General features: G+C 40.7%; 1 protein-coding gene and 1 long non-coding RNA gene across 3 annotated transcripts in view; one reads left to right on the top strand and one right to left on the bottom strand.

The window, feature by feature from the left end:
- ADAM12 (ADAM metallopeptidase domain 12) overlaps nucleotides 1-10,245 on the top strand; it is a 749,844-nt gene extending 739,599 nt beyond the window's left edge. The window contains exon 23 of the mRNA XM_089669609.1: nucleotides 1,901-10,245. Within this exon, the coding sequence (XP_089525735.1) occupies nucleotides 1,901-1,958 (58 nt within the window). The 3' untranslated portion in view covers nucleotides 1,959-10,245. The remainder of the gene's footprint in view (nucleotides 1-1,900) is intronic.
- LOC149474253 (uncharacterized) overlaps nucleotides 1-16,584 on the bottom strand; it is a 32,141-nt gene extending 15,557 nt beyond the window's left edge. For both annotated transcript variants that reach the window (XR_016311632.1, XR_016311631.1), the window contains exons 1-3: nucleotides 14,592-16,584; nucleotides 14,427-14,498; nucleotides 8,388-8,415 (exon numbers count right to left, since the gene is read on the bottom strand). This is a non-coding gene — a long non-coding RNA (uncharacterized LOC149474253). The remainder of the gene's footprint in view (nucleotides 1-8,387; nucleotides 8,416-14,426; nucleotides 14,499-14,591) is intronic.
- Nucleotides 16,585-23,597: the final 7,013 nt, after the last annotated feature.

Consider the following 23,597-nt stretch of genomic DNA (forward strand, 5'->3'; position numbering starts at 1 on the left):
TCCCCAGGCTGTTGGGTTTATTGCATTGTGTGGGCCTTCACACTGCGGAGGTTGTTTATCCAGTAATACAAATCACATTGCCACAGCTCTATTAAAACTCCTACAATTATATATGCTTTCTAGTGCAAGTTAAAGATTTGTCTTTTCCAAAAATGTCATTAAAAAGCTGTTTGTACATGGCCATATATCGAGACACTGTCCAATAAAAGCAGACGGTGCCTAAAGGAAACCCATGCATAGTCTGCATTTACAGTAAACATTGACCACCTTCAGGTACCTGCTTGTCAACTTTATTTGCTGTGAAGAATCCCAGGAGCCCTGAATGCTGGGGGTTCTCTGCCATGAAAACAGCTGTCAGCTCATTTCGATTCTAGCTTTAGTGTATCCCCTTCCAATCACTTGTGCTTTGTCTGTAAGCCAGGCTGCCTCGGCACAGCAATGGGCCAGAGGTAAAACACAATAGGTGGAAGGACAAGGAATAGCTGGTGATCACAGGACCTAGCCACTATGTGCATAGGCATGCCCCAGTATCTCTACAGCTGGGGTCTCCAAACTTTCTAAATAAGGGGCCAATTTAGTGTCCTTCAGACTTTAGAGGGGCTGGACTTTGGCCAGTGGGAGTAGAAATGTCCTAGTGTCAGTGAGAGTAAACAATGCCACATCTTTAGTGTGAGGAATAAAGCCCCATCATTGGTGTGTCAGTGAAAGGAATAGTGCCCCACTGTTGGTGGCAGTAGGAGGAATAACGTCTCATTGTTGGTGTCAGTGGGATAGTGCACCATTGTTGGTGTCAGTGGCAAGAATTATGTCCCCTGGTGGTGTCAGTAGGAAGAACCATGCCTCAAGGGTCAGATGAAGGCAAGCAAAGGGCCACAGTTTGGAGACCACTGCTCTACCAGATACCTGCAAGTATACACAGTTCATAAAGGGGTTGATTTACTAAAACCAGAGAGTGTAAAATTTGGTTCAGCTGTGCATGTAAGTCAATCAGGTTCTAATTTCAGCTTGTTCAATTAAGCCAGAGGTGTCAAATGTAATTTCATTTGGGCCGCATCAACATGGTTGCCCTGAAAGGGCCAGTTATATCTTCAAGAATAGATAGCCAGGGCACACCATTCCCCCTTACATCACAGTGCACCCCTTAACTTGTGCTGCTGTTAGGAAGAAACTGGGGGTGAAGCTAGGAAGCAGAAAATGTAGGGTCTGGGGGGGGGGGGCAGAGACGAACCTCTCCGGGTATACATGGATCTGGCGGAGGTGTTCTGTCCTCCCCTCTGCTGCCAACTGCTGAGACAAGGTGGGGGCACAACTACAGGAGAGGTGCGAGGGCTACATGAATGGCCTGGTGGGTATGACACATGTGAATTAACCTTTGAGTTGATTGGTTTCTATGCAGAGCTGCAACAGATTTTGCACTCTCCAGTTTTAGTAAATCAACTCCTTTGTGTCTCTCCAAAAGTTTTCTTAGAGTGCATAACAGGGCAAATTACAGAGCATATGTAAATAAGAACTATGTTTCTATAGATCTAAACTCAGACAAAAAAAAGTTAAAAAACAAAAAACAACCCCCCCAAAAAAAAAATAAAACAGGCAGATTTGATTGACCACTTGGTCTTTTTCTGCCATCACTTTTCTATAGAATTGAGCTGGTAATGAGGTCACAGGGGTGACAAAAGCCTTTTCTCACCACTGGAACGTGTTAAAAGAAAAAATAATGCTGGAACAAGTTCTAGAAAGGGAGATGTAGGTTTAGAAGTACATGTAAAATACCCTTTACACACCTGAGAGCGCACTATGGGCACTATAAGGCAATAGAATTCGGTGCAATCCAAGAGTGAAGAAAATGGAGTCTGGAAATGAGAGAATAAATTAATGGTCTGACTTGTTTTGTGTGTTTCAGGGCTGCACCACAACTCCCACCCCAGCGGCCCACGTTCAAAACCAGCCACTTCCAGTGAGGGGACAGATGAGGCTGACGTTTGCACTATGTTCTAATACAAGATGGATTCTGTTTACTAAGTCATCAGAACTTTATTCTATTCTGGAAGGACTGAGCTGTGGCCCTTGGTGCTATGCTTTATGTGTGTGCTCAGGTACTTGTAAATTATTAATTTATGTGGAGTATTTAGTACAATGCAGTGCATTGGCCTAGGTATATTTAACCAAAGATGACTTTCCACAGAAGGGAAATATTTTTTATAGCGTGTACTACACTTGAAACACTTTATAGTTTCTACTAGACTGTATGGATTGAAAAAAAAAAAGTAAAAAAAAAAACCTGTCATCATCTATTAATAAAATGTGTAAGTCAATAGCACATTCATAACTGGAGGTTTAATCTGTAAGATCTGCACTTTTCTTCAATGCATTACTTTTATGTACAGTATAAGTTTTGTAATCAATAAGCCACTCGCTAAACGTTTTATATTACTGTTACAATGTACCAGCAGGGCTTCAGGAAAACCTGTAGATTTTTGGCTGCTTGGGAACTACAAGTCTCAGCCCACCCTGACAGCTCTGTTATGTGTTAGTTCAATATTAAGGCTGCCCAATATGTGAAGACAGAAATATGGAAGCTGTCATTACTAATGTGTAAATAAAAATGCGGGTTTCGGGGCTGACATTCCAAATATATATCCAGAAAGTCCTGACCAGAAACGAGAGTATAGGACAGGAATTTAGGCATTTCAGAATTCACTGGCTGCATGCTTGTTTTGGAGTAGATAAGTGAGGGTCAGGATTACCTCCTTGGAGCCTGCCCCTTTAGCAATGATGACACTTTATTTCTACACTTGCAGCTTTATTTTCAGGTTGAATCCCAGGCTACCCATCCAATACCAATCTAAAAGCTTTTTACCTGACAAAAAAATTTGTAGTTCAGTTAGCAAATGTGTGTGTTGTACACTTATGGCAAAGCAACAGCTTCACTTTAAAGTGGAACTAAGCACCAAAGAAAACTAAAAACAGATAAAAGGTGGAGCTGTTTGGCAGAAGAGAGGTTGTTGCATATCTCTTCTGCTAAAAACCTCTTTCCTGTCTTCTAGTATTTGTCCTTGTGTACCCTGCCTGCATTGCATGCACATTCTACACTCCCGGCCCATTCCTAGTCAATGCTGCTTTAATGTCCTTCCACAGCAGTACATATACTCAGCTTTCCTTTACACCCCCCCATCTATTCAAGCATGTGATGGCACTAGTGGTTGGTGATTGGCTTGAAGAGTGCAAGCAATAACTAGCAAGAGGTATGTGCGCCTGTGCAGGGGAATTAACTGCTTGTCTATCAAACTACGTTTATAAATCATAGGGTAGACTAGAGGTTAAAGCAAGCTCACAGCTTCTGCTGCAGCCATGAGATTGGTACCGACTTTAACAGTTGGCGAAGTGTTTTCAGATAAATGTAATCCAGGCGGCTCTGAAAGTGTGTACCTGTTGTCAGCACCCATGGTGGTTCCCAGCTTCTACCATCCTCTGGGGAGCCTGGGGCTGCTGAAAACTGCTTGTACAGTTAGAGCAAGAGATCGGTAAATATCTGTTCCCCGATCCTCCTTGTGACTAATGACCATTGAAGTGACATGTACTACATCACTTCCGGGGACACAGTTTTCATTCCTTAGCTAGGGTACCTGAGGATGCAGCTAATCAAGCACAATCTGTATTTGATTAGCTGCACTGGAAAGCAGGGAGACATGCCTGCCTAATGTTATCACATAGCTTGTTAGACCCTTGTGATAGCAATACAGTTAATAAAAAGAAAACAAATACATTAAACATGTAAAATATAATTTAGAGCATCTCCATATCAACATGCAGTGCAGGGCGAGGATGTATATGTAAACATCAATTGCACGTCACATATGAGGTATTGTCTTAAAATTCGGAATGAGAGCAACAATTCTATGGCCACAATCCATTTATTAACTGAGCTGACAGCCTAAAATTTTAAAGCTTTGCCTATAGAGAATTTTGGGTACCACTGTTTTTTTTTTTTTGTGATTTTACAGGCGTGCACAATTCTAAGGCCTGATATGTTTGGTATCTATTCGACACAACCCCATCTTTTATATTTTACCATAAAGAGGGTATAATATTCTGTTTGTTTGAACCAAGATTCATTTTAATGTATTTTTTCCTGAAAATATGCTCTTTATATAATTAGCTGTGTGAAATTCGTGTGACATATAGAAAATTGCATTGCAACTACCACCATTTATATCTCCAGGGTCTCTGCTTTCAGAAAATATATACTTTTGTTTTGGCGGGGTGCTGGTTAAAGTAATTTTTTGCAAAAAAAAAATAAATGTGCTCCAGTAGGCAAGTGGCCAAGGTAAACCTGTTGCTTTGCCCTGAATCATTGTTGTAACTTACAGGTCATGGTAGCTTAAAGAGCCAAGAAGATGACTACTATTTACTGTTTTATTTCACATTCCTGTACCATCTATGTGCCACTGGACGATGAAACGGCACTGGGACTATACTGGCTCACCGTCCAGTGAGCAGGCACATGACACCAGTAGCTGTATCACAGCTCTGGCTGAACAGAATCACAAATCCTTTAACACGCACAACGGTTATTCATTTTGAATGTGGCTTTAGCTGCTTGGCTGGAGTTCCACTTTAAAATGGAAAAGTGACCTTTGCATCTCAGAATAATTAGGATCCATAGATGTGCTGATACATTTCATCTAGACACATGCTGATATTCCGTATGTATTATTCTTCCATAGTTTAAATAACTCTATGCTTATATACACACAACTTTCTTTGATTCAGTTGCCATGTGGTTGGAGCGTAAGGGAAAATAAACCAAATCACATTTCCCTGCATACACTGCTTCTCTGCAGAGGTTACTGTACTGTATATGGGGGAAGGGACTGATGTTATCATGTGGTGGTAATTTTAGGAACCTTTTCAGTTCTTAGATACATAGGGGACTGTGTGTGCACAGACCATTTAATCAGTTCGGGGACTTTGGAAGAGTGGGCAGGACTGAAAAGACTCAGCAGGGTGAAGACGGGTTTATTATAAGTGAGGAAATGAAGAATGCACAGTAGGAATGCTATACACAAAGAAACAATAGGCACTCCATATGTCAGAATGGAAAGTGGTAACACTCAGTGCAGATGCAGCTACAGGACCATTTAGATACTCAGCATCTATACAATGAGTCTAGAATGATGAAAGGGAGTGAGTCCGTGTTTGGAGCTAGATGACAAGAAGCCTGTCACAAGAGAAACCTGGAGGCTGCTGATGCTAAACTTTCCTATTCTGAATCATTGAATGAATATGTAGATCAATTCACAAGGGATAATGGTCTTTATTTAGTCATGTGACTCATTTTCAAATCTCGTTTGACTTGGCGGAAAATAGCAATCACTTTTTTTTTTTTAAATCCTTATTTTGCTTTATGCATCTCAGGTAAGGTCTTCTGATTTCTCCCCCATTTACTGACTTGCCTAATCTTTTAGATTTAAAGCGGAATTCTTAGTTTGCATGTTTACATTGGTATGGCTTTGACCAGTGCAAATATGCATATAATATACTCGTGGGACCCCTGTGGAAGCTGGAAATCACTGTAGTTAGTCACCACTACTACAGTGTTGGCCATTGCCTTCCAGGTCCTAGGCCAAGGGACTGCCCTGCTGCATAGTGAACACAGGGGGTTGCTTGTTTGGTACAGGCCCCATTCAAAGAACACCTTGCAATATTCCCAATAAATGCCAAGGTTTCTCTCATTGGAAAAAGTGGAGATTGTGATGTCTTTCCACCTTGTCCAATCACAGAATGCTTTGCATTGAGAAAAATGCAAGGCATTCTATGAATAAAAACGGTGGCAAGACCCAGAAGACAGCGGGTATGCATATGACATACCTTTTGCTTTTCCTCTTCCACAACACTCCCACAGGTAAATATGCATACTTACTTGGTCCAAGCTAGATCTATGTAAGTATACCAAAAATCTATACTTGAATTTTACCTTTAAATGAGTTTATTTATAAAGCAGAGAATATGACTTTCCCAAACATTCTTTGATGGAGAATGATCCAGGTGCATGTATTATAAATGGGAGTGATTGATTCCCCACCAGAAAATGTTGTAAAGTCACATTCTCTGGTTTATAACTGTTTTCCATATTATTTAACACTTTTCACCCTAAAAAGATAACATTTAACCTCATGACCATAAACTTAAGGCCCAACTCAGTCAGCCAGTTTGGGATAGAGAAGGAAAGACTTGCATTTCTATCACATGTTTATTGCTGTCTGTGATGCCATTGGGGGGATTTAATATTACTTCATGTGAAGAACAGGAACCACAAAAAAGCTTCTTCACTCTATTAAAAATGTGTTTTTAACATTGGAGGGATTGTCATAACTTCCTGTCCTGACATTATCCCTGAACTTCATAAAGACTGGCACAGACAGATTCTCATTTTGGCATAGTGTACGCCAAACTTATGTACTGGTCTAGAACTTGTACCTGAATCTGGCGCATTCAGTGCCACTTTTAGAATGCATGTGAGACATTCCCTCAAAATCTATCTCTGTACACCAAAAGAAAGTTGGTCATAATTAGCTCCACTCATAAGATATTGGTATTTTAGGTTTACGTATGCACAGTTGTTGTGACACAATGTAGAAGTGGAGCAAATCAGAATTTGGCACACAAGTTGCTGTCAGAAGCAAAACTGACATAGATGGTTTTTTTTAATTTGGCGCAACACATTAACAAGTGGAAAGTAAAAGTGGTGCAGCAGCTTTGCTGAATTCCCCCTATAACTCTAATCCACAATGCTCATGGTTCCTGAAAAGGAAAGGTGAGCATTGCTGATTGGAGGTCAGTAGACCTAACTGTGCCAGGGAGGGGTGTCAAACTGCAGCAGATAGACTGATTGTCCAACATAAAGGGGGCAGGTTTTTTTGGGGTACTTGAACTGCTCTACAAGGATATTACCAAAGACCCGGAGTTAATATATCCCATTTAAGGGTAAATACAGCTGGAACTTAAAGAAAACCTGTGCTGAGAAATATAGGCGCTGCCATTGCTGACCTGGCTGTCTTTGGGTGGTTTACTATTCCTATTGAATTTGATGATTCTAGTTGCATCAAATGATCACACTGATAAGTGTGTCCAACATGAAGGTTAAATTTATAGGTCAGTAAGGGTTACATTCCAAGGTTTTCTTTTTCTCTGTTTAAGTTCTAAAGACCCAAACTACCTGGTCCTGGTGATTTTTCACCCCTGGCGAAAAGCCCTCTACTTACAAGCCTTGGAATACATTTAATTGCAAACATGCATAATCTATACAAATTCATACAATTAGTCTGAACATGATTTCACAAAATAAATGATTAGGGGCATAACATGATTTTAATTGTGAAAAATGACGACAATTAAGAATTACCATGGATTTTAAGTAGGCCAAAGAAACAGATGAAAAACCTAACTCCAGCCATTTTTTTTTGCTCAGTTCTGAATAGAGTGGGAAAGAGTAACAATTTCCATCAACTGGGGGGGATTTCCCCTCACTTCCTGAAATGGGGGAGCAGTTGTCAGCAGGACAGGAAGGCACAGACAGCAATAAAACATTGCCAGAAGTTCTAACTCTTCTCCATTTTACTAAAATGCTTTTATTTTTTCTCTGTGTCCCTGTTGGAGAGGTTTAACATCACTTCCCCAATAGGAATACAAATGGCTATAAACACCCGACAGTCTCACAAGAGACTACAGACAAAGAGGCTGAATTACTATAGCAGTTGAGAATCTTCATACAGTAAATTGTGAGAATTTTCACTTCAAATATTCTATCGTGTGAAAGAAAACTCCGATTTACTTATTTCATCTGCACATGATTGGATAATTGAAGTGAATAGTTGCACAATAAGGCTCCTTTCATACGTGTGGTCCGCCTGCTTTATCCATTCAGTCACGTTTTTGCTAGAAAAAAACGGATTCAGTTTACATCAGTTTATCCATCTTCCATTTAGTTTTGTTCTGTTTACAACCTTTTTTCAGCTGCTTCAATTTTTTAAAAACGGAACAAATATGCAGACTTGCTCCATTTAAAAAAAATGACGTTAACGGAAGTGGATGAAAAATGGATGTAAACGGACGACGGCTGTTTACATCCAATTGCCCATAGGAATGCATTGCTGTTTGTTTTTCATCTGTCAATAGACGGCTGAAAAATGGCTAACCGGATGCCCGTGTGAAATTGGCCTTAGGACTCTCAACTGTTTCAGTAAATCACCCTTAACCTATTTTATAAATAAGATGAGTCTGATGGATTTGTAACAAAGGAAGATCAGTGAAGTACAACCATTGTTTGTCACATAAATAATGGCAAACTATACATACAACATTTAAAAAACATTGGTTGCATTACTTACATTAAGCTGATCGTTTTCACATATAAATCTATTAAAAAAAAATAAAAATTCTCTTTACTACAACAATCTTAATGAAATAGCCATAGATATAAACAGCTGTCTATATGTAAAAGGATTACAGAGAGAAATGCCGACTAAGAATAAAAAGTGCTACAGGCAAAAAATAATGTGTCAATTAGTTAAAATATCAACAATGATATAAGTAGGCCATAATAAGATATATATAGTATAACACTATGCAAACAGCCAAAAATATCAAAACATCTATTTGCCAGACCATACTCAATGTAATAGTCCCAGAACACCATAAAAGAAAAGCAATATGTATACAAACCCAGAGGAATTTAATATACACCTAATATTGTCTGTCCATTCATATGAAATCCTGTTGAGACTTAATGTAGGAATTACTTGATATTATATTTTACATGTGGGCAATATAATATACATGGAGCTTTTTACATTTGTGTGCTTTCTTTCAATGTATACAATAGAAAGGTCACAGCAGGTTCTGGCTGCCTGGTCACTGGACATATGATAGTGATGCCCCTGTAACAAGAACATGGAAATTTAAAGACAAAAAACTGGCACTACCATTTTCAACCTGTTTTTAACCAGAAAGGCCATATTTGGCATCTTAGGACCTGATTTCTTAGGCCTCGTTCACATGGGCATACCTAAGCGTACACTCGAGCGAGGGCTGTATTTTGCTGGCAAGGGATGCACAGATGTTTTGTGTGTCTGCATACAGGCAGTCCCCTTTATGTTAATTTAGATACAGTCACTGCTCCCAATTTGACATCTGTCCGGGTGCGTCTTTCCGAACTCACACGGTCTGCATTCAGAGACATGTACCCACACCTATATCAAACTGGGAGCAATGGCTGTGTCCCTGCAGCTGCTGCTCCCAATAAGGCCGCCTGCACATTGATGCATGGAACACATTGTACTCGCCATAAGATGGAGTTGACTTGTCCAGCACCGTCCCATGCCCCTCCATACTTGAAAGTGCCAAATGATTTCCTTTAGTTCCCAATACTGAACGGAATGGTGTGGGGAGCAAAGGAAAGGAACGTATATACCAGATAATGTGGCAGGGTGGGTGTGGGGGGTTTAAAGGCACATCTGTTGCCTTCCCCTTAATGGGTACAGCACAGAGCCACATTTTCTGCATGTGAGATGAGTTTACATTTTTCTGTGAAAAGTACAATTATTCTCAGCCCTGCCGTGTTATTTTGTTGAGGATAGACATTATAGTACGACCACATATCTGTGAGCTTGCTGCTCATATGTATTCTTCTAAAAGTCAAATGAGGTCAATTACGGTATGCTGGAACGTTTTACCTAAAAGCCCAGGTTTACAAATGGCACCTGTTGCACAATGAAATTTGTATACTCTGTGACTTTCATACCACTCACTATGTTTACAAAGAAGAACGCATCTGTTCCAATACTTGTCAGTATTATATAGATGTAAAATTAGCAGAAGCATCAATTAAGGAGACAAGCTGGCAGTATTACTGGTATCTGGCTGCACGGTGCCAACACTAAACAACAGCTAGGCTACCATGAGATCTTTGAGCATTACTGTACAGTAACCCATGGGAACCAATCAGAATTCACCTTTTACTGATCCGACTGAAATCTAATAGGTTGCTATGGGAACTGCACCTTGCACAGAATCATTCTTCTTGGTGCTGCCTTATTAAATTAAGCGTGTATGTATGAAAAAACAAAAAAGGTTTATACATTGTTCATATTATCCTAAGGTCTAACAATCTATTGCAATGTTAATGCACGATCACTGCAGCCATCTGTTGTGAAAATTGTTATACCAATAAACAAGCTTTGTACTAGATCTGATTTGAAGTTTGTTATATTGTTTTGATTTTATAGAGAGAATACTTCTATAAAAAATGCGATTATAAAAAAAGAAAGTTGCACATGTATGGTCATTCCGGAAATTCTCTGCCAGTTTTGACGGCTTTTGTATTTCAATGACTTTTATTAGTTTTTAAACATTTAAAAAAACAGGAGCAACAAGACTTGCCCACGCAGAGGCCATCAATTGCAGATAAAAAAATAAAGAAAACAGTGCTCTAACACCAACAGATCAAAAGGTGCGCCCACGCAGGGGCTATCAATGGCACATAAATGACAAAAACATTGGTATAACATTGACAATAACTCAAACCAAAAGGCAGCTATCCACTGCCACACCAAAAATAAACAGAAATAGAAAAGGAAGGAGGAGTACAAAAGGAAAAAGATGACAAGGCCATGAGCAGGGGTTTGGGAACGCCAATACCGAGCAACATCACAACCCCAGACTAGCCAGGGGGAGCGTGGGAAGGGCATATTGCAACCACGGCTCCCATATTTTCAAACATTTTCGTTGGGAGTCGTTACAAATACTCGACATCTGTTCATTAAGCATCATAGTGGTCATACGGTCCTGCATCCCCCTGAAAAGAGGACAAGTGGGCTCTTCCATGCCTGAGCAATTGTTCTAGTTACCGACAAAAACAAATAGGAAGCCAAATCCTGCTGGTAAGCCAAGAGGCCCGGTATGGGACAATGAAGCAAAGCATACCGAGCATCCCAGCGTATGGAGAGATGGAACAAGGTAAAAAGATTTGACGGCTTTTAAGGATAAACATTAATTTGCTTCTCTGTTTTTAAAACATTAACTTGCTTGAAGAAAAGAAAATACATCTGCCTTGACAAGTGTTCAAAGTCCCTTCACAGTCTATGCCACTGTACCACACTCTATAGACTGGGGGTTCCTAACCAGAAGCATGGGAAACAAAAAATGTGCTAGGACACTTGATCTCCATATAATGCCAAAAACTGGACCAGGATTTCCAGCATTAATTGAAGTCATTGTGGTACAGAACAGACTGGTGGTGAGAATTTAGACAGTCTGATAAAAGGGGTATTGCAACATAATAGGCAATCCACTGGGGGGTCTGTAATCGTGAAAAGGTTAAGAACCCCCACAATAGAGGGTATATAGAATCCTCAAATATGATAGATTACTGTGGAGGGACAAACATGTCACTGATCGTCTGCCCTGCTGCTAAGTTGGAGACATGTCAGGTGGCTCCAGCAAGGTTAAAGGATACTATCATGATAAAAGTATATGGACTGCCATTGTGGTGCCATTACTAAAGATGTCCCCTAGCTTCAAAACATTATCTTTGTCCTTATGCATGTATGCAGACCAGAAGTGTAGAAATGTCTTACTACATCAGGAATGTATTGTCCCAGAGCAACCACCTTTCATTCTTCAAGTGCAATATGGGAAAGTTAACAGTGTAATAAGACTGGTTTTCCATCCTTAACCTCCCTGGCGGTATTCCCGAGTGTAGCTCGGGGTAACATTTCAGTACCAAAAGCGGTAACCCCGAGCTACACTCGGGCTTACCCTGAGGCACTGCTCCGGCAAGTGTTCTTCACTTACCTTACCCTGCGCTCCCACGATGTGTCCCCTGCAGCGTCCCCGGCCATCTCCTCCGGCCGATGCCGGCATCCGGCTTCTGTGTCCTGTCCCTGTGACGTCGGGACGTACGGGCGCCGCAGCCGCCGGCGACGGGAAATTTAAAAATTTTAAAAAATGTCATTTTTTTTTTTTTACATTTTACCTAGTAAAACATTGCTGTCTCAACCAATTTCACATACATATTGTCCCTAGTGCTTTGTCCTGCGCCCTGCCTGCATTTTGTCTGTTCTTTCTGCCTGGAAACTGAGAAATGTCCATGGCGTCCAAAAAGTGTCCCTTTAGGTCAAAAGCGGTTTAGACCAGCTAGAGAACAGCGATAGTAAATCAGAACCACTTGCAGAATTGAGTGATAATGATTCGTGGGGGAAATTCGTCATCAGACACTGAAAACAATTTTGCGACTGAGCTCAGCAATGTGCGAACTTGGCGCTCTATTTCACATTTCAGTGTTTTTGGTTTGATTATATTATTGAATTAAATTTTTTATTATTTTTATATTATTTTTATGATTATTAAATTATAATTTATGATTTTGTGTTTCAAATTTTATCATACCCGGGATGTTTACTAGACTCTTGTTCGGACAGATTTCAGTGAGTTTTTCCTAAAAATTACAGCCTACAATAAAAAAAATACATATTTCCATGCAAAAAAATGGTACCGCTTTCAGCACCAAAAATCTGAAATAATCATACCGCCAGGGAGGTTAAAGTGATTGTAAATCCTCACCTTGTAAAGTAAACTAACATTCATTTTAAAACAGAAATGAAAGGCAAAACATTATAATTAACATTTCACCCTCTCTTTTTTTTTTTTTTTATAAATGAGCACATTCCCTCTATTCTCAGCTACAGGTGGGGGTGGAGAAACGTGTCTGTCTGTCTGTCTGTCCCAGCATAGCTAGAGGGACTGTCAGGAACACCAGGGATTTCACACAAAGGTAGCAATGCACAGAACAGGCTATAGCTTCATACAAGTACATGGTGCAGCAGGGATATATCTTCTCTAACAGTTGTGTTCCAGTTTTCAGACGGTCACCCCTGAGAATTTGGGGTCCAGTAAAAACTGCTATATCTTGGCTTCAGTTTTCAGAAATATTAGTCCCACCATCTTACTGAAAAGTGGTCTTTTCCTTCACGTAACCACTGTCAGAAAACCAAAACACAACAAAAAACCCTTTAGGCCGCATTCGCATTAGTGTAGTGCAGGGGTATTGAATTAAAATTCATGCAGGTCTGGTCAGCAAAAGTTTCTTCAGTAGAGGTCTGAATATTGTGTTTGTGTTATTACTCAGCCCCCCCCCCTCAAATCACAGACCCCCATTTACATCACAGCAAAATATTTGCATCACACTGCAATCTCTTTCATTGTCCCATCATTTACATCACAGTGCAATTTTTTACAACAGCCCCCTTAACAACACAGTTACCCCCCTTTCCATTACAGTCTCCCCTTTTACATCACAGTCCCCCATCTTTACATTGCAGTCCTCACCCCCCTTTGCATCATGGTACCCCCTCTTTACAGCACAGTCCCCCATCTTTATATCACAGTTGCACTCTTTTGCCTCATAGTCCTCCATCTTTACATTGCAGTCCCCCTCCTCTTTACATCACAGTCCACCCTTTAGATTACAGCCCTCTTTTACAAAAAAAAGTCCCCCCTTTTTACAATACAGTTACCCCTTTATATTATAACCCCTCCTTCACATTAAAACCCCCCCTTTATATAGCACCCCCACTTTAATAGCCCATCCCCACACACCACAGCCTCGGCCATGTCAAAGCCCCTTGTAAAGTACAGCCTCCTTTTTATATTATACCCCTTTACATCGCAACACTCGTTACATCTCAGTGCCCCACTTTACATACACTCACTGTTTTCATAACTGCCAGCCTTAACAGCACAGGTCCTCTTCCTTTACATCTGTATGCTTGTCCCTCTCCCTCCCCTTCCTGTTCTACCTTTCTTAGCAGAAAGTGAGAGGTTCTATCAGTCTGAATGGGTGGCGGGAACAGGTGGGTTATTGCTTGCTAGGACCACCCCATATCATAGCAATCAACGGGCTGCTTGTTAACTTGAAAAGTGAAGCAGACCAATCAAACCTCCTGCTCTCTGCCCTGCTGTGAAGAGGACAGGAGCAGCAGCTGTGGGTGGAACAGAGGACACACAGACAGCTAAATGGCACGGCTGTCCAGACAGGACTGTCATGCGTTTCGCCATTTAGTGATGCCTGGTGTAGTGCATTAAACATGCAAAATTAAGCATCTTAATGACATGCACATAATGAATGGCACCACAAATGCAACACGCATTTTGTTAATTGCACCCTAAATGCTCCAAGCAAGAGTGAGAATGTGTGACAAAGGTGGAAAAAGATAATTCAAGCTCAAAAAGGTACATGAGCTCTCTTTGCCACATGTCACAAGTAAGGCAGCCCATTGAAATGGATGGGCTTCCCAATGTGTGACACCTGATGTTGTGTTACAGTAGTGTGAATGGGAGCTTCGTTCTGCACTAGACCTGATGACACTCACCAGTCTTGGAGCTCAGAATCCCTGCAGGCGGCTATCAGGGGACTGATGAACATGTGCTTATGTTTGCTCTAGCTGCAAGAGATAAAACTCTGGCGTTATCACCATAACAGAAGAAATATACCACAATGATATGAATAAATGTTTCATAGTATTAAACACACTCACCTGAAATTCAATAAAAATTTGCAATTTCATAAGACACCATGTATTTTTTTGAGGAAATTCACAATTATTCATCTGTAAATGCCTACAGAAGAGAAATGTATCATTAGCTGCAAACAATTTGAAGCTTTTCAAGTCATGCCACTGCTGATTCATTGTAAGTACAGGATCCCGAACTGCCATCCTGATATTGCCTTTACTACCTAGTGCAAGGTAGGCAACCTTGGCACTCCTGCTGTGGTGAAATGGATTTGCAGCTTCACTACACCTGGGTCCCTGCCTTTGATCCAGCAAGCAGCTAATTAAGTCTAAGTGCTGGTTCACAAATATGCGGATTGGATGCAGTCTGAACCACATCCAATCTGCATGACGTGAAAAACAATGCTTCCTATGGTGCTTGTTCATATACACTATATTACCAAAAGTATTGGGACATCCCTCCAAATCATTGGATTCAGGTGTCCCAATCACCTCCATGGCCACAGGTGTATAAAATCATCACCTAGGCATGCAGACTGCTTCTACAAACATTTGTGAAAGAGTGGGTCGCTCTAAGGAGCTCAGTGACTCCAAGCGTGGTACCGTGATAGGTTGTCACCTGTGCAATAAGTCCATCTGTGACATTTCCTTGCTACTAAATATTCCACAGTCATCTGTTAGTGGTATTATAACAAAGTGGAAGCAACTGGGAACAATAGTAACTCAGCCATGAAGTGGTAGGTCACGTAAAATGACAGAGCGGGGTCAGTACATGCTGAAGCACACAGAGCACAGAAGTCGCCAACTGTCTGCAGAGTCAATAGCTAAAGACCTCCAAACTTGGTGTGGCCTTCAGATTAGCACAACAACAGTGCATAGAGAGCTCCATAGAATGGGTTTCCATGGCCGAGCAGCTGCATCCAAACCTTACACCACCAAGTGCAATGAAAAGCGTTGGATGCAATAGTGTAAAGCACACCGCCACTGGACTCTAGAGCAGTGGAGACGTATTCTCTGGAGTGATGAATCTCGCTTCTCTGTCTGGCAATCCAATGGACGTGTCTGGGTTTGGCGGTTGTCAGGAGAACGGTACTTGCCTGACTGCATAGTGCCAAGTGTAAAGTTTGGTGGAGGGGGGGATTATGGTTTGGGGTTGTGTTTCAGGGGTGGGCTTGGCCCCCTAGTTCCAGTGAAGAGAACTCTTAAGGCATCAGCATACCAAGACATTTTGGATAATTTTATGCTCCCAGCTTAGTGGGAACTGTTTGGGGATGGCCCCTTTCTGTTCCAACATGACTGCGCACCAGTGCACAAAGCAAGGTTCATAAAGACATGGATGAACAAGTTTGTGGTGGAGGAACTTGACTGGCCTGCACAGAGTCCTGACCTCAACCCGATAGAACACCTTTGGGATGAATTAGAGCAGAGACTGCGTGCCAAGCCTTCTCTTCCAACATCAGTGCCTGAACTCACAAATGTGCTTCTGGAAGAATGGTCCAACATTCCCATAGACACATTCCTAAACCTTTTGGACGGCCTTCCCAGAAGAGTTGAACCTGTTGTAGCTGCAAAGGGCGGGCCAACTCAATATCGAACCCTAAGGACTAAGACTGGGATGCCATTAAAGTTCATGTGCGTGTAAAGGCAGGCCGACCAATACTTTTGGCAATATAGTGTATGTCTGGTGTACTGGCTGTACGGATTCAGTGCAGTTTGAAAAAGAGTAACGTACGATTTCTGAGCAGTGCCTTCAGGTTTAGATGTGGATTACAGGCTATTGACCTCTATAAGAACCGTTTCGAACTGACGTCCCTGGTGCTGCTAGGTGGAAATGCATTACTTGCATTCAAAAGCTTGAAATCCTACAACACTGTGTAATATCTGATATAGAAATCTGCCACCTACAGCAGAACTGATCCTCTGTGGTAGACTACAGTAACCTGGTCAGCTGGCTTCTACCTGCTATGTACAATGTATGACAATACTGAAGTATGTATTGCTCTTTTTATTGCTTTACTTAAAGCAGAACTGTAGAGATGAGCGAATCGAACCAGGCGAACCGGAATTCGATACGAATTTCAGGAAAAATTCGATTCGCGGCGAATCCGAATATTTGCCTACTTCGGGTGCGCGAATCAGATTTTTCCCGATCAGCCGGCAAAAGTGTCCCTGCAGAGAGCTCCGCTATTTCTGACAGTTCTCTGACAGAAGGAACACATGTACAGCGGTTGAAACATTGTATCTATTAGTTTCCATTTAGGATACAGATGTTTCAACCGCTGTACATGTGAAGAAGCTGTCAGAGAACTGTCAGAAATAGAGGAACTCTGCACATACACTTTTTGCCGGTTTGGAATTCTTATTTTCATCCTATACTTATATAACACAACACTTAAACCTATAATATCCCAGAAAAGTGATCTACCTTCACCCTTGAAGGCCAGCTAAACAATATATATGTGACTTTTCTATGAGCAAATACATCAAATCAAAAGATAAAACCAAAAACTAATATAAAAAATTATAAAATTATATATAAAAAAATTATGTCCAAAAATAAAAATAAAATAATAAATAAAAATAAATTCAAAAAGTCCCAAAAAAAATAATCCTCACAAGTGTAATACAAACACTCAAACTTTTTCTTCTTCTTTTATCACCAAAACCTTCTTAATACCCGCAACACTTGATATTCATGCACCTCAAAAAAAGAAAACTCAACATAGTGTCATACCTTAAATAATGTAAAACACACGTGCCACTCGCTGTGCAGCATGCAAAATACAATAAATGTGTATACTCTAACCAAGTGTCAAAACACATACAATTAAGTGAAATGACAATAAGAGTGAAAACACATTCACATAAGATATGCCATGCAATGTGTGAAAAACCACTCCACAGATAACACTGCCAGTGTATCACACCACACCCTATATTATATATATTTTTATATATATATATACACTTTTATATATATATATAGGGTGTGGTGTGATACACTGGCAGTGTTATCTGTGGAGTGGTTTTTCACACATTGCATGGCATATCTTATGTGAATGTGTTTTCACTCTTATTGTCATTTCACTTAATTGTATGTGTTTTGACACTTGGTTAGAGTATACACATTTATTGTATTTTGCATGCTGCACAGCGAGTGGCACGTGTGTTTTACATTATTTAAGGTATGACACTATGTTGAGTTTTCTTTTTTTGAGGTGCATGAATATCAAGTGTTGCGGGTATTAAGAAGGTTTTGGTGATAAAAGAAGAAGAAAAAGTTTGAGTGTTTGTATTACACTTGTGAGGATTATTTTTTTTGGGACTTTTTGAATTTATTTTTATTTATTATTTTATTTTTATTTTTGGACACGGTGGGATTTTTGGACATAATTTTTTTTATATATAATTTTATAATTTTTTATATTAGTTTTTGGTTTTATCTTTTGATTTGATGTATTTGCTCATAGAAAAGTCACATATATATTGTTTATTTTCATCCTACTTCTTCTTCTTCTTCTTCATCCTCATCCTCAGAAGAAGAAGAAGAGGATGAGGATGAAGAAGAAGAAGAAGAAGTAGGATGAAAATAAGAATAATTCCAAGCCGGCAAAAAGTGTATGTGCAGAGTTCCTCTATTCTGCAGATACACTTAGAGGAGCTCTGCAGATACACTTAGAGGAGCTCTGCAGATACACTTTTTGCCGGCTTGGAATTAATCTTATTTTCATCCTACTTCTTCTTCTTCTTCTTCATCCTCATCCTCAGAAGAAGAGGATGAGGATGAAGAAGAAGAAGAAGAAGTAGGATGAAAATAAGAATAATTCCAAGCCGGCAAAAAGTGTATGTGCAGAGTTCCTCTATTCTGCAGATACACTTAGAGGAGCTCTGCAGATACACTTTTTGCCGGCTTGGAATTAATCTTATTTTCATCCTACTTCTTCTTCTTCTTCTTCTTCATCCTCAGAAGAAGAAGAAGAGGATGAGGATGAAGAAGAAGAAGAAGAAGTAGGATGAAAATAAGAATAATTCCAAGCCGGCAAAAAGTGTATCTGCAGAGCTCCTCTAAGTGTATCTGCAGAATGTCATTTATGGAAACAAATAGATACAATGTTTCAACCGCTGTATGGAGTGAATGTCCCAGAACTGTCAGAAATAGACAGAAACTGTCACAGAACTGTCCTTCTTCTCATCCTTCTCCTTCTTCTCATCCTTCTTCTCATCCTTCTCCTTCTTCTCATCCTTCTCCTTCTTCTTCTCATCCTTCTCCTTCTCCTTCCTCATCTCCAAGGGCATTTAAATTAAAGGTACAGTGTTCTGCACTAATTTAATGGCTCTCTGAAGCCTAGAAACCCTTTTTATAAGTTAACTTCGTAGCGAATTAATTCGCATCGAATCGAATTTCTTCCTGGAATTCGCCGAATCAGCCGAATCGAATTTTTGAAAAATTCGCTCATCTCTACAGAACTGTACTGCATCTGAGCACCAGAAACCTAAAATGCTATTTAATTCATTTTTATATTCACAGCAAACTTACCCATTCAGCCATGTCTCCATGCTTTTTATGTGCTGGGAAATCACCTTGAAAAACACCCAAGCATTTCTGACTATGGCCATCTTGAGTAAGGGCAAATGATTTGTGGAGCATTTACTTCCTGGAATCCATCTGCCCTTAACTCAGGCATGCATGCAGAAGGGAGTGCTTAGCTGAGAAAGCCTCTCCTCCTCTTCTGAAGACTGCTGGGATGTATGACATCATTTGCCTAGACAAGGAAACCAGAAAGTAACTTAAGAAATGTAAAAAAAAAATAAAAGCTTAAAACCAAAAATTAGGACATACATTCCTTTCTATTTACTAAGGCTAGCAACATAAGGATTAAAAATGGTCAATGTTGACTGACAGAATGATGTTCAGGTTTAATAAAGCCTAATTATATATACAGTATTACAGATCTCAAATCGCAAATTAATACACATGCAGTAAATAGATGTAATAACTTACCTTTGTAAGGTTCTTTGTGACCTCTTCTAGGTGTGACACTGTCCCCTGTGAAATGTAGCCATACATAACATGCCAGAGCCACAGCTCACCTCTGACACCAATACCTCAATTGACAGATCTCTTAGGCACTCTCCATGCATTAGCTTCCCACTCTATGGACCCCTAGGTTGCCCATAGACTGCCCATAGGGCTCAGTTCCTCAGTTTTGAGGCAACAGATCTGGCACATTGGCATTTTTTTTTTATAACAAGTTTTCTGGGGTCTTTTTTGCCCCTCTGAAACATACGTACAAGTTAGTGAGTCAGATAAATAACACATCCAACTTCCTGCCTGACCACCTCTGTCTAAGCTTTCCATGAGAGACATCATATGTGATAGGAGGTAACTACTGCTGTGCTGTATCTTTGGATAACCCATGGTACTCTGGGAATCCTTTGTCAACAAACAGTTAAAAACAAAAATTGTATCTTGTGAAAAAGAACAGATGTAAAAGCAAGAGTTTAAACATTTATACACGTAAATAAAGCCCACTATAGTTTTACTTTAAAGAAAACTTTTTCCATAGAGGGATATTAGAGGGATATGGCAGCTGCCATTGCTGACTTCTTAGGCCTTATGCACACAGACGGCAACAGGCTGTAAATACGTCCGCCATAAACTTCTGGTATAATAGATCAAAGAGCACCAAATGAAAAATCCTTGGGAGTCCAAAGTCTTTGTAGTTCAACTGGTTACAACAAGCAGGACAAAAGACAGCCAGCACATTTTGGGGGCCACAAAATCCCCCTTCAGTAGGGCTGGTGAAATGGCAGGCTGTTCAAGGAACTCAAAATTCCTCCTAAGCAGACCGGTCAATAGGCAGGGAAGGATGTTATAAACAATGGTCAGTATTGGTGCTCACAGAAGATGTAGAAAGGGCTGTCTGTTGCCCTGCTTATGTAAACCAGTGGAACAATAAAGACTTTGGCCTCCTAATGATGTTTTCATTTTGTGCTCTCTTTGATTTATTAGACCTGGATTTCTCAACTCAGGCAAATGTCCTCTCCTGGGGGGGGCGGGGGAGGGGGGGTCTACAACTTTGTGGTAACTGACGAATACAGGGCAAATTGGGCTAAAATAATGACTTTGCTTTCATTTTGGTAAGCTGTTAAGTTCAGAGATCATTTATCACTACCTTTTGGACTTCAGCATAAAATTCTGGGCAATTTCTCACAATCATGGAGCTGCAAGTGCCCTTTCATGCTCAAGAAATGTGTTGTACACACATGCATGTGCAAACTCCAATGCACAGAAGCACAGTTCAACCATTCTCATGTATGGTGGGCTGAACGCAGCACTTATACTGGGCAAATGCTTCCAGCCTGGCTGCCATGTTGACCCGGTTTCTTCAACACACACTAACCCAGCACAGTTGAATACATACCGTGGGGCAAAAAAGTATTTAGTCAGCCACCAATTGTGCAAGTTCTCCCACTTAAAAAGATGAGAGAGGCCTGTAATTGGCATCATAGGTAGACCTCAACTATGAGAGACAAAATGAGAAAAAAAATCCAGACAATCCCATTGGCTGATTTGGAAAGAATTTATTTGCAAATTATGGTGGAAAATAAGTATTTGGTCAATATCAAAAGTTAATCTCAATACTTTGTTATATATCCTTTGTTGGCAATGACAGAGGTCAGACGTTTCCTGTAAGTCTTCACAAGGTTGGCACACACTGTTGCTGGTATGTTGGCCCATTCCTCCATGCAGATCTCCTCTAGAGCAGTGATGTTTTGGGGCTGTCGCTGGGCAACACGGACTTTCAACTCCCTCCAAAGGTTTTCTATGGGGTTGAGATGTGGAGACTGGCTAGGCCACTCCAGGACCTTGAAATGCTTCTTACGAAGCCACTCCTTCATTGCCCGGGTGGTATGTTTGGGATCACTGTCATGTTGGAAGACCCAGCCACGTTTCATCTTCAATGCCCTTGCTGATGGAAGGAGGTTTGCACTCAAAATCTCACGATACATGGCCCCATTCATTCTGTCCTGTACATGGATCAGTCATCCTGTTCCCTTTGTGGAGAAACAGCCCCAAAGCATGATGTTGCCATCCCATGCTTCACAGTAGGTATGGTGTTCTTTGGATGCAACTCAGCATTCTCTCTCCTCCAAACACGACGAGTTGTGTTTCTACCAAACAGTTCTATTTTGGTTTCATCTGACCATATGACATTCTCCCAATCCTCTTCTGGGTCATCCAAATGCTCTCTAGAAAATTTCAGACAGGCCCAGACATGTACTGGCTTAAGCAGGGGGACATGTCTGGCACTGCAGGATCTGCAGGATAGTCCCTGGCGGTGTAGTGTGTTACTGATGGTAGCCTTTGTTACGTTGGTCCCAGTTCTCTGCAGGTCATTCACTAGGTCCCCCCGTGTGGTCCTGGGATTTTTGCTCACCGTTCTTGTGATCATTTTGACCCCACGGGGTGAGATCTTGCGTGGAGCCACAGATCGAGGGAGATTATCAGTGGTCTTGTATGTCTTCCATTTTCTAATTATTGCTCCCACAGTTGATTTGTTCACACCAAGCTGCTTGCCTATTGCAGATTTATTCTTCCCAGCCTGGTGCAGGTCTACAATTTTGTTTCTGGTGTCCTTCGACAGCTCTTTGGTCTTCACCATAGTGGAGTTTGGAGTGTGACTGTTTGAGGTTGTGGACAGGTGTCTTTTATACTGATAACAAATTCAAACAGGTGCCACTGATACATGTAATGAGTGCAGGACAGAGGAGCCTCTTAAAGAAGAAGGTACAGGTCTGTGAGAGCCAGAAATCTTGCTTGTTTGTAGGTGACCAAATACTTATTTTCCACCATTATTTGCAAATAAATTCTTTCCAAATCAGCCAATGTGATTGTCTGGATTTTTTTTCTCATTTTGTCTCTCATAGTTGAGGTCTACCTATGATGGCAATTACAGGCCTCTCTCATCTTTTTAAGTGGGAGAACTTGCACAATTGGTGGCTGACTAAATACTTTTTTGCCCCACTGTAAGAACTTTAGATCTTCCTGATCTGAATACTTCCAGGTCAGCAACTCAAACAGTATTGAATCCAGTGGTCAATAGACAGGCAACAGCATCTTCCAAAGGAGGTCAGCAGTGGAAGCCAGCATGTTCTCTCCGGAAAGGTTTGCATAGCCAAGTCCTTCTTTGCAAGTAGTAAAGGGAACCTGCAGAGTCCAGGGACCTATAGAATCCTGTTTGAAGCAGTCAGAACAGAAAAGGTGATTGCTGCAGGGTATTACCATCTGCACTGGCTGATAACAAGCTGATGGGTTGTAGGAAAGAAAAGGTTTTAGTACTTATCTGCTCAATCTGGATGCCATATAATGAATGTAAAGACAGAAAGCCATTTCCTATATGACATTCCTTTGTTAAAAAGTAAAGAGTGGAAGGCTTGCAAAAGTAAAAAAAAAATCTCATCAGAGTTATATAAAATAATTCCTTTTATAAGAGACGTTCTTGTAGGCTATGCATATTCAGCCTCATGTATGAAAGTTCCAGGTGCTCTTCCCCAGACTGTGTATCTGAGGTTGCTGCAGGCATAGAAATATAAATTATCCTGCACTTGTCATTCTGTTTAGAGACACTACACAGCTCCGCAGTGAAATAATCTCCCAGACATATTATACATTGAGAGTTTCAATCACATATTAACAACCGGTTACTGAAAAGCCCCACCCCTTTCTGCTTTGCCCCTCCCAATTCACTTAATGGCATCATGCTGCTTCCTATTTTCAGAAAGAGTGTGAATTGCCCATTGCAAGGGGAGCAGCATTTTATATGTGGCCGGTTTTATAACAGACTAATCTGTGCGTTTTCCATGTTATAAATTCTGACCATTACATGTAATACTTGGAAACCCTACACAGCACTTTCTTCAGACAGCCCTTTAAGGACCAGGCACAGACTCCATATTAAGTTACTAAAATCAGAAATGGACTGAAAAAAGCAACAACAAAGCAAAAACACTTAAGAAACAAATATA

This window comes from Staurois parvus, unplaced genomic scaffold, assembly GCF_062004578.1.
Source record: "Staurois parvus isolate SC_StPar_1 unplaced genomic scaffold, SC_StPar_1.0 ptg000009l, whole genome shotgun sequence".
Classification (NCBI taxonomy): Eukaryota; Metazoa; Chordata; class Amphibia; order Anura; family Ranidae; genus Staurois; species Staurois parvus.